Below are 17,221 nucleotides of genomic sequence, written 5' to 3' on the forward strand. Positions count from 1 at the left end.
TGAAAGCACATCCAGGTGGATGCAGCAAAGGAGTTGTGAGAGACATAATTGGAAAAGAAAGCATTAACTGCCTCATGTAGGGATCCTAAGTCATCTTAAAGTGCTTCCTCTTTATCCCAGCACAACGCAAATCTAACCACTGTAGGATAAGAAGAAGAGAGATATTCAAAGATGTAATTCAGTAGAATAATATGAAAGTAATTTTTAAGTCTACTGTAAGAATCATTTCATGTATACCAATTATGATGGCATACTCTTTTTACTAGTGTTTGCTAGGCATGTGTGACTCAGATATTATTTCTATATTTAATGGTTCATTTTTCCTTAATGTGCTCAGGTTTTTTTGTGTGGGTTTTTCTTTTATTTGCTTGTTTTGTTTTTCTGAGACAGAGTCTTACTTTGTCATCCAGGCTAGAGTGCAATGGCACTATCACTGCAACCTCTTCTTCCCAGGTTCAAGTGATTCTCCTGCCTCAGCCTTCCTAGTAGCTGGGAGTACAGGCACCTGCCATCACGCCCAGCTAATTTTTGTATTTTCAGCAGGGATGGGGTTTCACCATGTTGGCCAAGCTGGTCTTGAACTCCTTACCTCAGGTGATCCACCCTCCTCGGTCTCCCAAAGTACTGAGATCACAAGTGTGAGCCACTGCACCTGGCCAGTGTGCTCAGTTTTTAATGTTTACAGATGTCAGTTTTGAAAGCAGGACTGTCCTTCCAAGTTCCACCAAAATCATATTAGGTAACCACAAAAAGATAAGTTGTTTCTTAGTTCAAACTTTTTTTTTAACCAGAAAATCTCTTGAACAAAATGGCTGATTGTTAATATATTGCATATTCATGATGTTCCTCAAGCTAGGTAACAAAGAGGCAACTAACAGACTAAAGCTTTGGTAGAAAGATTAATGGCATTCTTGATTACATCTGGCTTATCATTTGTCTGCCAGCCAAAGAGAGAAGATATAGGGAGTGTGTGTGTGTGTTTTAGTCACAAATTTTCATTGACATTTATACGTGTAAGATGTTATAAAATGTTAGTACTTGAGTTTGTTGGCTTGTTTATTTTTGAGGCAAAACTGCGTTTTATGAACCCAGATGTTAGCTAACCTTCACATGGAATTATTGTAGGATCAAACCCATAGATTTGTTTTCTGATTTCTAATTCAGTAAGATTATTTTTGTCTGCTTTTGCTAACTGTTTTGACTTATTTGTTAGATATATTTATTTTCTATGATACCATTAAATTGAAGATTGTTATTGTTATAACTGGGGAACAAAAGTGGTAGGTAATTGGAATGTCAACTAATATTTGAAATATTGTATCTTCTAAGGCAAGGAAGCAATATAAAATGGTATTGCTGAATTTCAGGACAACCTTAATTATTTTAAAAGCAAGATAGATGATTTTATGATCAACTTAAATAAGTACATGTGAGAAGAACAACTATAGTAGTGCAATGTATAATAAAGACATTTATAAAATCGGCTCATAAATTAACATCAGTCACATTCTAATTTAGGAAATAGTTACAGAGCTGGTGGAGCTTACAGGTTTTCTTTTGAAATTAAATGGTGAAAAACCAAGCCCAAGTGCCAACCTCCTCTTCAGTGATAGGAGCATAAACATTGCTATGAATCCACAGAGCTATTTTGCCACTTATTCTAAAAATTATTCTACTATTCTTTAGAAGAAGAAGCCACTCCAGATGGTGCTATTGCAGAATACAGAAGAGAAAAGCAAAAGTATGAAGCTTTGAGGAAGCAACAGTCAAAGAAGGGAACTTCCCGGGAAGATCAGGTAACTTCAAAACCACAAATCCATACATAATTTATTGTCTTTTTATTGTTTTTACATGTTTCTAAATGGAGCCTAATTTGATTATATATCAGGAGAAGCACTACCTCTTAAAAATGAAAAAGAATATATTTATATAGGGTAGACATTGGCCACTCACATAAAGATTCAAACTCTGGAGTTCTTTCCAGACATTGGTGGTGAAAAAGCCTGGAACTCCCACATTTCATCCTTGTACTCCCATAGTAAGCACAGAAACCTCATGAAGCCACATATCTTGAGAAACCCAGGTAGAACCTCTATCTAGTGAATATTATGAAACAAAGAAGTGGTGATTATAAGTGATGAGAGAGTCTATTCCAGCCCAGCATCTCACATGCTGACTAGCCAGCTTAGCTTGAATTGTACACTGTCTGGAAATAAATCATTTGGTCTACTAGCTGACTTCTATTGTAATAAAACTGTTTATTACAAATAATTCCTGAATCATCAGGTAGTAATATTAAGAAGTTATCAGAAATCAAGAATGAAAAGAGATAGGAAGCTAGCTCAACAATTTGGGAGTCAGCACTATGTGCCATGCAATACGTGACACTTGATAAAACAAATCTCTTAAGCAGACCTTCATGTTGAAAAGTTAGAGGGCGGACAGATATCATTTATTTTTGGTGCAGCCATATATATGGATATAAACAAACTACCTCATATATATGGACGTGCCATTTTAGTTGTATAAATAAAATAGGCAAAATAAAAGTAAATTTAAAAGCCCAAAACTGTTTGGATAAATTAATCTAATCAAGAATTGTGTTATAAATGACACCTAATTACATGTAAGGAAGGATCATGTAGCAGCGCTTACCATGAAAATAATCATAGGGAAAGGTCAACAAGAAGTCAGGTATAGGAAATTGTAATTATAGAGAACTAACTTATATGTAATTTTCAAAAATTACGAGTTAATAAAGTACATTATTAATTTGTTTTCATAAAATCACAAAGTCTTCTAAATAGCAATCATAGTAACTATACTACCAGAGATACTAAGGATGACTCATTCATTCATTCCTTTCCCCCTAACCCTCTTGTAGCAAATAATTATTAAGAACCTGCCATGTACTAATCACTGTATTTGACGGTCAACACATGGACATTCTGATCTGATCTGCTCTCTCTGATATATCAGGGAAAAGAGCTAGTTAAACAAGCAATACCAGTGAAAGGGGGTGAGCACTTTGAAAGGGTAGGTACAGGAAACTATGCAGATGTATAACGGGGGGTCCTAACATGGCCTAAGAGTTTGGGAAGGCCTTCCTAAGCAAATGATTTGTCAGCTGAACTTCGAAGGTTGTGTAGGAGACAGCCAGGTAGAGGCAGGGTATGGCTAGACAACAGGAACAGTATGTGCATGAGAAGTCTTTGACCTCTTTGCACAGAACTAAAAGATATTAAATATGACTGTAACATAAACTAAGAGGAGAAAGAAGAGGCTGAAAAGGTAAACAAAAATAAGTTCGTACGAGGTATTTTTGAACCATGTTAAGGAGTTTAGAATTTATCGTAAAGACCATGGGAACCATAAACAGAAGAAAGTGATATGATTTCACTTTCAGGAAGATTTCTCTAACTGGGCTGCAGTATGGAGATTGGACTGGATATAGGACAGGGCCAGAGGCACAGGGCCCAGTTGGGAGACTCTTGTGTTAGATATGCATAAACAGAGTGTGCCAAGATTGGGCTGCTTCAGCATAGCGTCTACATTCTGGGAAGGCTCTCACTGCACTGAAGAGCCTTCCTGGAAGTAGTTGGCTATTCATTCCTTCAGCAAAAGCCATAACTCAATAATTCCGCTGCAGATGCCAATCAAAATGCCTCCTTGCAGATCCTGTCTTCTTCACACTATAATAAATGTGTCCCATTATCTTTGTGACTTTTTTTCTGCCCAGAATCTTCTCTTCCTTTATAATACAGCAGGAGGAACTCAGTCCAATCTTAAATATAGAAGAAGCTAAAACTGGCCAAGAGGATGTTTTTTGTTTGCCACAGTCTCCCCTCTTTGAGCAAATGCCAAAACTGGCTCATTAACTAGCTCTAAAAACAAACTGTCTTGCCACTTTTAACTCAAGGAGAAAGATCCAGATCTAGTATAATTTTCTAGGAAGTTTTAAAATTTCATTCCACTTAGAAGTCTTTTTTTGTTTTCATTTTTCTTTATGCTTTTAAAAAAGACAATTCCAAGTGTGCTAATGTCCATCATTAAAAATTAATAGGGGCCAGGCATGGTGGCTCACCCTTGTAATCCCAGGACTTTTGGAGGCTCAAATGGGAGGATCCCTTGAGCTCAGGAGTTTGACACCAGACTAGGCAACGTAGGGAGACCCCATCTCCACAGCAAAAAAAAAAAGCTGGGCATGGTGGAAGACATCCAAACTACTTGGGAGGCTGAGGCAGGAGGATCACTTGAGCCCAGAAGGTTGATACTATAGTGAGCCATGGTTGCACCATTGCACTCCAGCCGGGGTGACAGAGTGAGACTCTATCTCTTAAAAAAATATTGATAGGGTTTACTTTTAAGCTGTATTATATTAGTCCATTTTCAAACTGCTGATAAGACATACCCAAAAGTAGGAAGAAAAGGAGTTTTAATTTGACTTACAGTTCCACATGGCTGAGGAGGTCTCACAATCATAGTGGAGGGTGAAAGGCATTTCTTACATGGCAGCGGCAAGAGAGAATGATGAAGAAGCAAAAGCAGAAACCCCTGACAAACCCATCAGATCTTGTAAGACTTACTCACTATCACAAGAATAGCATGGGAAAGACTGGCCCCCATGATTCAATTACCTCCCACTGGGTCTCTCCCACAACACATGGGAATTCTGGGAGATACAATTCAAGTTGAGATTTGGATGGGAGACACAGCCAGACCATATCATATAGATTAAATAGACAGATATGGAGATAGGCATAAGGAGATATATATTTATGTAATAGTTGATATAGATAGATATAGATACAGATATATAAACACATACACACACAAACACACACACACACACACACACACACACAGCCTTGAAGTATATTTACCAAAATGTTAACAGTGGTTATTCTGAGTGGTGGGAGAATAGTTATTTTACTTCTATTTTCCAATATTTTTACAGTAACCTGTTTCCTTGTCAATAAGCAAATACAATAAGAATTTCTAAACAATGGAGTATTTTTAATGAATAAGGTTTAAAAACAAGAGATGCTTTATCTGTTAACATTGTTTGAAGAGTTTAATTCTATAATATCTACTCTAAAAACAGATAAAATATCTAAATGCTAACATACTAGGCAGCCCTTAGAATGCCTATGGTGATATTCTGTAGGAACTTATAAATGTTCCCCAAAACTCATCTCATTCAGTAGCTACGATAATGTGTGTATTTTTAGCTGTTGTCTATGTGGGCATTAAATTTTGCAGAAAAGTGAAAAATGCTTTTTACTATCATTTGTTAAGCAATAACCAACTACCTTTTTCTTGCAGTTAATGTGGCACCATTTGCCGTTATTAAGCTTGGGTTCTAGACTGCCCAGACCTACTTAACTTTTTCATAAACCGTGATCTTATTGATAATGTCTAGATAAATTCTGGAACTTAGGAATGTTTTGTGACTCTTTACCAGTTACTCACATGTTGAACTGTCACACATCTTTTTCCTTGTGAAATGTGAGGATTTCAGTATTGAATTCAACATACCAAAATCTTGATTAGACCCTTGATTTCTTGGACAGGTAGTATTTTATCCCATTTCACAGTGATGTACTCCATAAATCTGTCAAAAGAAAAACCGTTTTCTAGCTTCTGTTGTCTGCTCAAATTCTGGAGTAGACTGTTAAGATCTAGGAGATAGTGTGATTCCAAAATTGTAGCTACTTGCTTCTTCTTGCCCATGGAGAGCATAGGAGCCAAACAAGAATTCCCAGTAATGTTCCCCCTCCCAGTAATGTTCCCCCTACACACACACTTTTTAAAAAAAATACTCAACACAATATTTGTATTCATCTTTCACTTAGCAATAGAATACAGTGTTTCATGTATATAATTCTTAATAACAATAGCATATTTATAATTCTTAATAACAATAGCATAGTTAGGCCAGGCACAGTGGCTCACATCTGTAATCCCAGGACTCTGGGAGGCCAAGGTGGGCAGATCACTTGAGGTCAGGAGTTGGAGACCAGCCTATACAATATGGTGAAACCCGTCGTTACTAAAAACACACAAAAATTAGCTGGGTTTGGTGGCATATGCCTGTAGTTCTACTCGGTAGTCTGGGGCAGGAGAATCACTTGAACCTGGCAGGCAGAGGTTGCAGTCAGCCAAGATCGTGCCATTGCACTACATCCTGGGCCTCACAGCGAGACATCATCTTAAAAAAAAAAAAACTAAAAAAAGAGCATATTTATTGCTTTTTACTAAATTTTTAAAATATATTTTATTGTGTGCTTTTTACTAATTTTATCTAGTTTCTTATTGATAGACATTTAACATGTTTTCATTTTTCCATTTGTGTGAATAATACTGCAGTGTACATCTTGTACGTAAGCCATTTTCTGTGTTTCACATTATTTTTCTATCGTCCCATGATTGGAATTACTCAATCAGAGGGAATGATCATCTTAAAGTTTCCAATACATATCAACAGCTTTCTAAAGATATTCTAATTTACTCATTTTCCATCAGTTAATATGTTCATTCTACCTTCCCAATATTGATATTTTTATATTTTTGGAAATTTGTGAAATAATACTATTTATTTTTTTGTTTTTGACTTCACATAACAGTGAATTACCTTTCTGTGAATTACCTTTCTCTCTTATAGACATCAAAATCTTAACTACAAATGAGCATAAATTTTTTATTTTATTTTATTTATTTATTTAGAGACAGAATCTCACTCTGTTACCCACACTGGAGTGCAGTGGTACAATCATAGGTCACTACAGCCTGAAACTCCTAGGCTCAAGGGATCCTCCTGCCTCAGGCTTCATAGTAGCTGAGACTACAGATGCACATCACCATATCTGGATTTTTTTTTTTTTTTTTTTTAGTGATGGAGTCTCACTGCATTACCCCTGCTGGTCTTGAGGTCTTACACTGTTGGGCTCAAAAGATCCTCCCATCTTGGCCTCCCAAAGTGCTGGGACATGAACCAATGCACCAGGCAAAACATGTATTTTTAAAAGTTGAGTCTTCTGTCTTCTACATAAGCAAATTTTTGTTTCCCAAATCAGAAAATAGTCACCTGTCTCTGAGAGGAAATGTCAGTGCAAATCCAAACAGAACAATGTCAGTTTGTTAATGTCACTATTACAGTGTAAAGGTAGTTTTGTATTCAAAAGCAAACATTTATCTAAGTGTTTTACATCCAAGTAGGATACTTCCTTTTCTACCAAACTTAAGCGTCTCTTTTAAAATTATATTTATCTTTATCAGAAAACTTAGCAGTCTAATTGTTATTTCAGACTCTTGCACTGCTGAACCAGTTTAAATCTAAACTCACTCAAGCAATTGCTGAAACGCCTGAAAATGACACTCCTGAAACAGAAGTCGAAGATGATGAAGGATGGTAAGGGCTTTGATTTCTTTATATTAACCATGAACTAATAGGCTCAGAGCAGAGACACTACTGTGACAGTTCCACTATATCATTCTTTTGTTTTCAGACTTTACCATCACCATTATAGGACCTCAGCAACTTTTGACTTTATTTTAGTTCAATATAAAGTAAAATAAATAAATGCACCAAGCACTGAAGAAACAAGCATTTATTAAGCACTTGGTATGTTTAGCATCGTGCTAACCAGTGAAAAATGCGCAAGAAATTATCCCAGCTCTAAATAACTTTCTAATATTGTGGAAAAGATGAGATTCACATTAAACAACTCAAAAACAACCTTAGAAGATAATAAATCAATAATTTCTTACATTTTCTCACAGACATTTTAGAACTCAGTAATCTATTTCATAATCCTACTAACTTCCTCTTCAAAGTTATAATCTACAGGATCCTAGTAACTTGTACATAGTTAATTTTATTTTTATCTTTGGATGTTTTTAAGACACTGATAAGAAATAAAATAACGACATGTACGTGTCTTTTGCCTAGAACTTTATCCTATACTGGCAAAAAAAAAAAAAAGGTGGGGGGAATAAAAATTGTGTGTTTTTCCTTATCACAACCCTCTGTCCTCAAGTTGACTTCACATGCAGTGTATTAGGCCTCCCCACACCTAACTGCCTCCACCTCCCACTACACCCTGGCTCAGCCACATTGCTGCAAGCAAGCCAGTGTATCACCCCCTACACATGACTCACCCTCTGGAGACTCTGAACCATCACATGTGCCATTACCCCAACCCAGAATCATAGCCACAGTTCTCTCTGCCAAACAGCGTCGCCCCTATTTCAAAACTCTGTTCAACACTCCCATCCTCCAGGAAACCAGTCAGCAAGATTTGTTGAACACTCACAAATCTAGAGGGTGGAGGAAGGAGGGCTGGAACACACATTTAAAAAGACATAAAAACACTTATTAAGAAAACATTCAAACACGTAAGACTCTGCAACTGTGTATAACTTTAATCAAAAGGTCTGAGGGCATGATGATTTGAATGGAATGAATCCTATCTAACCTAAGACCCTGAAAGCACTTGTCTATTTCTCAATTAATTTATAGTTTTCATATGATGTGAGTTATGATCTACATCTCATGTAAGATTCTACGTCTCTTTTAATAGGTTTCTATTACTTATATATGTTTGTTTATACTTAAATTCAAAGTTGCTTGAAGGCAGAAGCTGTCTCCTTCCATAGTTTGGTGCCAAAGGCAATGACTTAGTGAATGTTGATTGACCCATAGAGATAAATGCACATTGTACAGAATTTTTTTGTTTTATATGACTGAACAGGTTTACTTTTTTTGTGTGTTTTTTTTTTTTGTGTGTGTGTGTGTGTGTGTGTGTTTTGTTTTGTTTTGTTTTTATTCCTTGAATGTCTCAACATCTCTTTCAAATGTTTTGGGTTCAGCCACCACACAAAAAATGTTTTGCCAAGTCCTCTTCCCTTTATTTTTGAATCCATATGCATTTTTAAAGGAAATATGACACATGTGTTTCTGATTCATTTACACTTAACTCATCAAGATGGTGTTTTGTAAGAGCAGTTTGATGCCCAATAAGTTTTTTTAACCTTTTTCTAAGCCATTTAAGTCCTTTTTTATGGAACAGGAAAGTCACCAACAAATTCAAACCCCAGAAGTTTCATTCAAAACTCATAACCCACAGGATTCAAATTTACTTTCAACTTGGCAAGACCATTTAACTTCTCAAGGTTCTTCCTAGCCCCTTAGTTCAGTATTCTCTCATTTTGAATTCCTCATTCGTTTCAGATACCAATGATGTATTTTTAAAAGTGCCATTACTATTTTTGATGGATTTGATTATACAGTCAATTTTCTGGCTAACATTCTCATTTAGAAACTTTAAAAATGGGGACACTTCACTGGATATGGGGAAAAAAAATCACGGTCAATGATGTTAGCTAATTCTCCATTGGGGAAAAAAAATGGTGAAGAAGTGGGAAACAAGTTAAAGGAACCAGTAGCATGTCTTCAGGGGGCTCCTTTCTGCTTTCAATTGCAGTCTCCTAAACAGAAAGTCAGAGCTGTACCCTATGCATCTCCAGAATTTTTTTGGTATTTGTTTTATTTAACATCTAACAAAAATGCCTTTCATGTTTAAGGCACTATGCAGAATCAGATAGTATATATACGGCCCTTATGTAATGCTTTTTTATTGAAATTTAGACCTTTGGACTTTGTAACCTGATAAGCAACAATATCATTTCTGTTCAGTTTAACTTTCTTGAGTCTCTGGTGATTTACATCCTCTCTCATAAAGTATATTCTTCTCAGGAAAGGAGTCTTATATTAAAAATGATTTATAACAAATATTATGAGTGCATGGCATGTGCTTGTGTGTTATGCATAAATTACATGGTTCCCAGACTCTTTTGTAGGTCACGGTTGCCGCTTTTCTAAGAAGTGAAAGTCAGCCAGTATGCTGTACTGCACTGTCAGGGCCTGTTATCTGAGGTAAAATGATTGCTTCTAAGACGTTTTTATGTGTCCGCATGAGTGGCCACACATTGAGGGATCATTTTCATTTTCTGTCAAGATAGAAACCATTACCAATTTGTTATGTTTTCTTTTACTTGGCAAACTATTCTATTCACATTTTTGGCTGAGCTGCTGTATTGGCATGGTATACAACAGACATTTGGGTACCATTCAGCAGCGTTACACTTTTTATGCAAAAAGAAAAAAAAGCAGGGGAGGGAGAGAAAGAAAAGAAATATGATTCTATTGTAAACAGTGCATATGGTGTTTGAAAATTATTCCCAGATTTCACTGTCTAACAAGGCATTTAAAGAAATATTATTAGTAGATCTAAACTGAAATACATGATAGAAATTTTTTGCTTAGAATTACTAGGATTCCTCCTTTGTTCAGATATATACTGCCAATATTTGATAATAGTGATGGTACCAGGGTGGTTTCTTTGTCACTATATTCCTTAGTCCCACACTATCACAGACTCATATACCTATAGAACTCTGCTTCAAGCACGGATTTTATGAAACCGATTAGACACATGGCAGGAGGCACTTGCCCATCAATTCATATGACCATATGGATGAAGTCCATATGCCAGTTTGGGTTTGGTTAGATGAAGCTTGGTGAGCTCCCAAAAAAGTTTTGAGAAAGATAGCCACCTGCTCCTCACACAACAAAATTGGCATTTCTGAGTAGAGGAGAAAAATTAAATCTATGTGAATAGGCTTCGATCTTACAGACATTAACTCTTCACTGTTATATTTCATTGAAAATTCTTTCCAGATTGTTAAATCTAAGATTAACTTAGAACATACAGCATATATACATGATAAAATAATGAACAATATAATGGTCTGTCTGCCTTCTTCCCTCTTTTCTTCTTTCTCTCCCCTCCATCACTTTATTCCGTAGTGCACACAGTATTACTATTATAAAAATTTGAAAAACACTAACAATTGCATGGTTGCCTCAAGGAAATATTTTACTGATTATTATCTAATTAAAAGAGGTTCACTGTGGTTGGGCATGGTGGCTCACGACTGTAATCTCAGCACTTTGGGAGACCGAGGCAGGTGGATCACCTGAGGTCAGGAGTTCGAGACCAGCCTGGCCAACATGGCGAAACCCCGACTCCACTAAAAATAGAAAAATTAGCCAGGCATAGTGGTGGGCACCTGTAGTCCCAGCTACTCGGGAGGCTGAGGCAGTAGAATTGCTTAAACTCAGAAGGCAGAGGTTGCAGTAAGCCAAGATCACACCACTGCACTCCAGCCTGGGTGACAGAGCAAGACTCTTGTCTTAAAAAAAAAAAAAAAAAAAAAATAGAGGCTGAGGCAGCAGAATCGCTTAACCCCACAAGCCTGGGAGGTAGCGGTTGCAGTGAGCCAAGACTATGCCATTGCACTCCAGCCTGGGCAACAGGAGCAAAACTTCATCTCAGAAAAAAAAAAAGATATTCACTGTGGAAAAATCAAAATGCAGACACCCTCAAAGGAGGTAAATAAAAATTATATATGATCCCAAACTCAAAGATAAATACTGTTAATTTGTATGTATCAATTTATATATTTATGCTATTTACACCAAATATGTGAAAGTATATTTTTATACATGTTATTTTATATCTGTCCAGGTATTTCTATGCACATATATATTTTAAACAGAAATTAGATCATATAGTACTACAGCTTTATGACTTTCTTTTTTTCCCTCAGCAGTATACAGTGACTACTTCTCCTTATCATATGTAATTTTACATAATTTTTATCTTTTGTATTATGACCATCATATTTCACTATATGATGAACCACAAATTTACTTGACCATGTTGTTGAATATTTAAACAGTGCTGTAACATCCTTGTTTTTATATCATTGCCCATTTTCTTCGGATAAATTTCTAAAACTGGAATTGCTTTCTCAGTGAGTATACATGTTGACTTCTGCTAAATATTTTCAAATGGCTCTCACAAAATGTCTTTCCAATTTGTACTCCGAAGTAAATATAATTTAAGACTTGCCTTTAGGGCTATTAGAATCTCAAGAATTAATTAAGTTTCCTTAAAGTGCTTAGTTAAAGAGAGTAACATTTTAGAAGAAATGCTTTGCCTTTGTAAATTTTTTAAAAATACAAACAGTGTGGTTGGTTTCTGTTTTTTATAAAACTATACAAGTTTCAACTTAGCTTCTCTTCTTAGGAGACTTATCTCTAAATAGTCTTGTTCTTGGTTCTGAAAAATTCTCCTTCTAAGATAACCTCATGGGTTAAAGCTTCTGGATATGGATTTTTTTTTTTCAGTTTTATTATTGCACTTTGGCTAGTGTCAAAAATCAGTTTTAGCCATCAGTCAGACAATTTGTTTCTGCTAGAGATTGAAGTTCTGAGAACCAAGATTTGGCTTGAAGAAGTTTTAAAGCTTTCCTTTGGAGTTAACATAGTGCAGAAGCAACAAGTACCAGCTGTCTGTATCCAAAACAGTGAAATCTTAATAACACAGATGTAAAAAAGAGATTATTGACTTTTAGACCCAGTCAGACCTCATTATAAGATACCATGAAAGAGCGTTGTTTTATCTCATTGCTTATACTAGCAAAGCTTTCAACACCTTTTATATGTAGTACATACTGTAATTTGTGTATAGTTTAGTCATATATTGAATGAAGAATACAATGACAACAAATGAATTTTGTTTTCACGAGACAGAGTCTCTGTTATGCAAGCTGGAATGCACTGGTACAATTAAGGCTCACTGCAGCCTCAAAGTTCCAGGCTCAAGTGACCCTCCACCTCAGCCTCCCAACTAGCTAAGACCACAGGCATACACCACCATACTCAGCTAATTTCCTTTTATTATTTTTTTGTAAAGATAGCATCTCACTGTGTTGCTCAGGCTAATCTTGAACTGCTGGCCTCAAATGATCCTCCCACTTCAGCCTCCCAAAATGTTGGGAGAATATTTCAATTATTTTCCATTTCATTCAAACTGAACATTGCCAAGCATGGGTAATAGGTTAGTATAGATGAACAAAACAGCTATAAGGGTGGAGACTGTGAAAATAATGAAGACCCAAGTTAGCTAAATGAACTTAGCCAACTTCACCCTTTAGTATTAGGCAGTGGAGCTCAAATTATTGATCTCTGGACCCTTTACCCCAGGGGTCCCCAGCCCCAGATTGCAGACTGATACTGGTCCATGGCCTGTTAAGAACTGAGCTGCAAAGCAGACGGTAAGCCACAGGCAAGTGAGCATTACTGCCTGAGCTCCACCTTTTGTCACATCAATGGCGGCATTAGATTCTCATAAGGGTGCAAATACTGTTGTGAACTACACCTACAAGGGATCTAGGTTGAGTGCTCATTATGAGAATCTAATGCCTGATGGTCTGAAATGGAACAGTTTCATCCTGAAAATAACCCCCTTCATGGAAAAATTGTCTTTCATGAAACTAGTCCCTGGTGCCAAAAAGGTTGGGGACCACTGCTTTACACTCTTAAAAATTCCTGAGAACTCCGGAGAGCTTTTGTTCATGTGGAGTGTATCTATCAACATGTTATAAACAACATACTTTTATAAAAAATAATTATACCTGCAAAACAAAAAATGTAGTTTTAAGAGTGGCATTGTTTTACATTTTTTTGTAAATCTCTGAAGTCTGGTGTGATAGGAGCGTATCTGCTTTACTCTGTTTTATTTCACACTTCATGTATTCTCTGAAAAATTCCACTATACACTCATGACTGGATAAGAATGAAAAACACAAACAAATGTCTTAGTATTCATACAAAAATGAATCCTTGCAGACACAGGGATCCCTGAGTCACACTTTGAGAACCACTAGACAAGGCATCTCTGAACATTGTGTGTATAATGATGGTCCTTTTTAAATCACAGATTATGACCCAATCTGTAGGTTCTGGGAAGCTTTTTTCCAGGTCCCAGTTTGTGATCCTTATTCTCAAGTAGAAGCAACATGGTACTTTCTAAAATAAATGTGCCTGTCTTCACTGGCCTAGGCCTGCTACAACAGAGTCCTAACTGTTCCCCCCATCAGCCCTTTTCTGGCCCTTAACTGTTTTGAAGTGATCTGTGACATGGCATTTAGTTTTACATTCTTGTTTACTTTTCTAAATTTTTTCTCACACAAAGTAGTATTTAAATATATTCTTTTACTTTTTTTTTTTTTTTTTTTTTTTTTTTTGAGACAGAGTTTTGCTCTTGTTGCCCAGGCTGGAGTCCAGTGGCACGAGCTTGGCTCACTGCAACTTCTGCCTCCCAGGTTCACGTCATTCCTGTGCCTCAGACTCCCAACTAGCTGCGACTACAGGCACACACCAACACTCCTGCCTAATTTTTTGTATTTTTAGTGGAGATAGGATTTTACCATGTTGGTCAGGCTGGTCTCGAACTCCTGACCTCCAGTGATCTGCCCACCTTGGCCTCCTAAATTACTGGAATTACAGACGTGAAAAACTACTAAAGACCATGCCTGGCCTTTATTTTTTTTCGTTCTTATATTTGTACCTAACCTCTTCAAATCACAAAATAATGTCCTACTGATTCTAAGTGTTTCACATGCACTTGACTCTATGGGGTAGGTATTATTTATTATCTTTATTTACACATGAAAGAACTGAAGCGTAGTGAAGTTAAATAATTTATCTGCTTTTTGGTCCACATAGTACTGTATCCAGTACCTGGTTCATAATAGGCTTTCAAAAAATATCTGTTGATTTTATGTGCATCAAGATCTGTCCTGTGGAAAATAACAATTGGCTATGTACCATACTGTTACCACTGGTTAGCTGGAGATGCAGGTGGGAGGATAACAGGTACAAATGGGCATGGAAAGAAGGTATAATCAACTTCTTTAAATGTCTTTCAATCATTTCACTTGTTACAATGAGCAATCAGTAGTAATTTTTAATCTATCCTGTACTTATTTGCCTTCTGTATTTTCTTTTTGATGCAATGTCTGTTCAAGTCTTTTGCCTATTTGGGAATTAGATTTGTTTTCTTACAGTGGAGTTTCAAGAGTTCTCTGTATAATCTACATCCAACTCCTTTTTGGGATATGTTATTTGCAAGTTCTTTATCAGATATGTGATTTTTCTCCGACAGTATAGTGTTATTTTCAAATTTTATTGTTTTTCTTTTAATTTTTCATTTGTTACTTTTTATTTTATCAATACTGTCTTTCACAAAGCAAAAATATTTAACATTGATTAAGTCCAGTTGATTGATTGATTTTTCTCTTATGGGTTATGCTTTTGATGTTATGTCTAAGAATTCTTTGCCCAACCTAAAGTCACACAGATTTTCTCCTAAGTTTTCTTTTACACATTTTATAGTTTTACATTTTACAATTAGATCTATTATCAGTTTTGAATAAATTTTTGTATAAGGTATGAAGTTTAGGTTAAAGTTCATTTTCTTTATATGGATGTCCAATTATTCCAATACCATTTGTTAAAAAGACTTTGAACTGCTTTTGGAATTTTGTCAAACACAATTAGTTGGCTATATTAATATGGATCTTTTCTTGGACTCTGTATTGTGTTTCATCAATCTGTGTCTTTATCCTTTCACCAATACCACATTTTCTTGATTACAACAGATTTATAGTAAATTTTGAAATGACTCCTCCAACTCTCTTCTTGGTTTTTTTCAAAATTGCATTTTTAGAATCAGTTTGTCTATTTCTATAAAAAAATTCTGCTGAGATTTTTATTTGAATTTTATTATGTTTATTGATCAGTCTGACGAGAATTGACATCTTTACTATGTTTGAGTTTTTCAATCCATAAACATGGTTATGTCTCTCCATTCATTTAGGTCTCCTTTGATTTGTTTCATCAGCATTTTATAGTTGTTAGCAGTATCCTACACATGTGTTTTTGAATTTAAAACCATTTCGTTGTTTTTGGAGCTGTTATAAATAGTATTTTTTTTTTGTTTTGGTTTGCAATTATTTGTCACTGTTATACAGAAATATGATTGATTTTTGTTTGTTGGCCTTGTATCCTGCAATATTGTTAAACTCACTTACTAGTTCTAGGTTTTTGGATTTTTTTGGTTGTTGTTGTCTTGTATTGTATACAGGCAGTTTTATTTCCTTCTTTGTACTCTGTAGGACATTTATATATTCATTTATTTATTTTCACTCTACTGCTCTGACTAAGACTTCCAGTATGCAGACAAATAGGACTGGTGTGAGTAGACATTCTTCCTTTTTTTCCCAGTCTTTGGGGAAAAGACAGATATGTCTTTGTCAGTGATATGGTTGGTTTCTGTGTCCCCACCCAAATCTCACCTTGAACTGTAATCCCCATAATCAAGGGCAGGACCAGGTGGAGGTGACTGGATCATTTGGATGGTTTCTCCCATGCTGTTTTCGTGATAACGTAAGTCTCAGGAGATCTGATGGTTTTAAAGCGGCTGGCATTTCTTCTGCTTGCATTTCTGTCTCCTGCCACCAGGTAAAGAAGGACATGTTTGCTTCCCCTTCCACCATGATTGTAAGTTTCCTGAGGCCTCCCTTGCCGTGTGGAACTGTGAGTCAATTAAATGTCTTTCCTTTATAAATTACCCAGTCTAGGATATTTCTTTATAGCAGTGAGAGAACAGGCTAATTCAATCAGTTTGAGAAAGTTCCCTTCTACTTCTAGTTTGCTGAGAGTTTTTTGGTTTTTGTTTGTTTGTTTGTTTGTTTTTGAGACAGAGTCTTGCTCTGTTGCCAGGCGCCAGGCTGGAGTGCAGTGGGGTGATCTTGGCTCACTGCAACCTCCACCTCCCAGGTTCAAGCAATTCTCCTGCCTCAGCCTCCTGAGTAGCTGGGACTACAGGCGTGTGCCACCATGCCCAGCTAATTTTTTTTTTTTTTTGAGATGGAGTTTCGCTCTTGTTACCCAGGCTGGTGTGCAATGGCACGATCTCGGCTCACCACAACCTCTGCCTCCTGGGTTTAGGCAATTCTCCTGCCTCAGCCTTCTGAGTAGCTGGGATTACAGGCACGCACCACCATGCCCAGCTAATTTTTTGTATTTTTAGTAGAGACGGGGTTTCACCACGTTGACCAAGATGGTCTCGATCTCTTGACCTCGTGATCCACCTGCCTCGGCCTCCCAAAGTGCTGGGATTACAGGCGTGAGCCACTGCGCCTGGCCCTAATTTTTGTATTTTTTAGTAGAGACAGAGTTTCACCATATTGGCCAGAATGGTCTCGATCTCTTGACCTTGTGATCCGCCCGCCTTGGCCTCCCAAA

The 17,221-nt window shown here is 36.5% G+C and overlaps 1 protein-coding gene across 2 annotated transcripts in view; it reads left to right on the top strand.

Annotated features, from left to right (window-relative positions):
• CWC27 (CWC27 spliceosome associated cyclophilin) overlaps positions 1-17,221 on the top strand; it is a 261,252-nt gene that overhangs the window by 210,994 nt on the left and 33,037 nt on the right. For both annotated transcript variants that reach the window (XM_012462277.3, XM_064376014.1), the window contains exons 12-13: positions 1,687-1,796; positions 7,308-7,411. In XM_012462277.3, coding sequence (XP_012317700.1) covers positions 1,687-1,796; positions 7,308-7,411 — 214 coding nt within the window. The remainder of the gene's footprint in view (positions 1-1,686; positions 1,797-7,307; positions 7,412-17,221) is intronic.

The sequence above is a fragment of the Aotus nancymaae genome, unplaced genomic scaffold (genome assembly GCF_030222135.1).
Source record: "Aotus nancymaae isolate 86718 unplaced genomic scaffold, 86718_ANA_hifiasm-v0.15.2.pri h1tg000014l, whole genome shotgun sequence".
Classification (NCBI taxonomy): Eukaryota; Metazoa; Chordata; class Mammalia; order Primates; family Aotidae; genus Aotus; species Aotus nancymaae.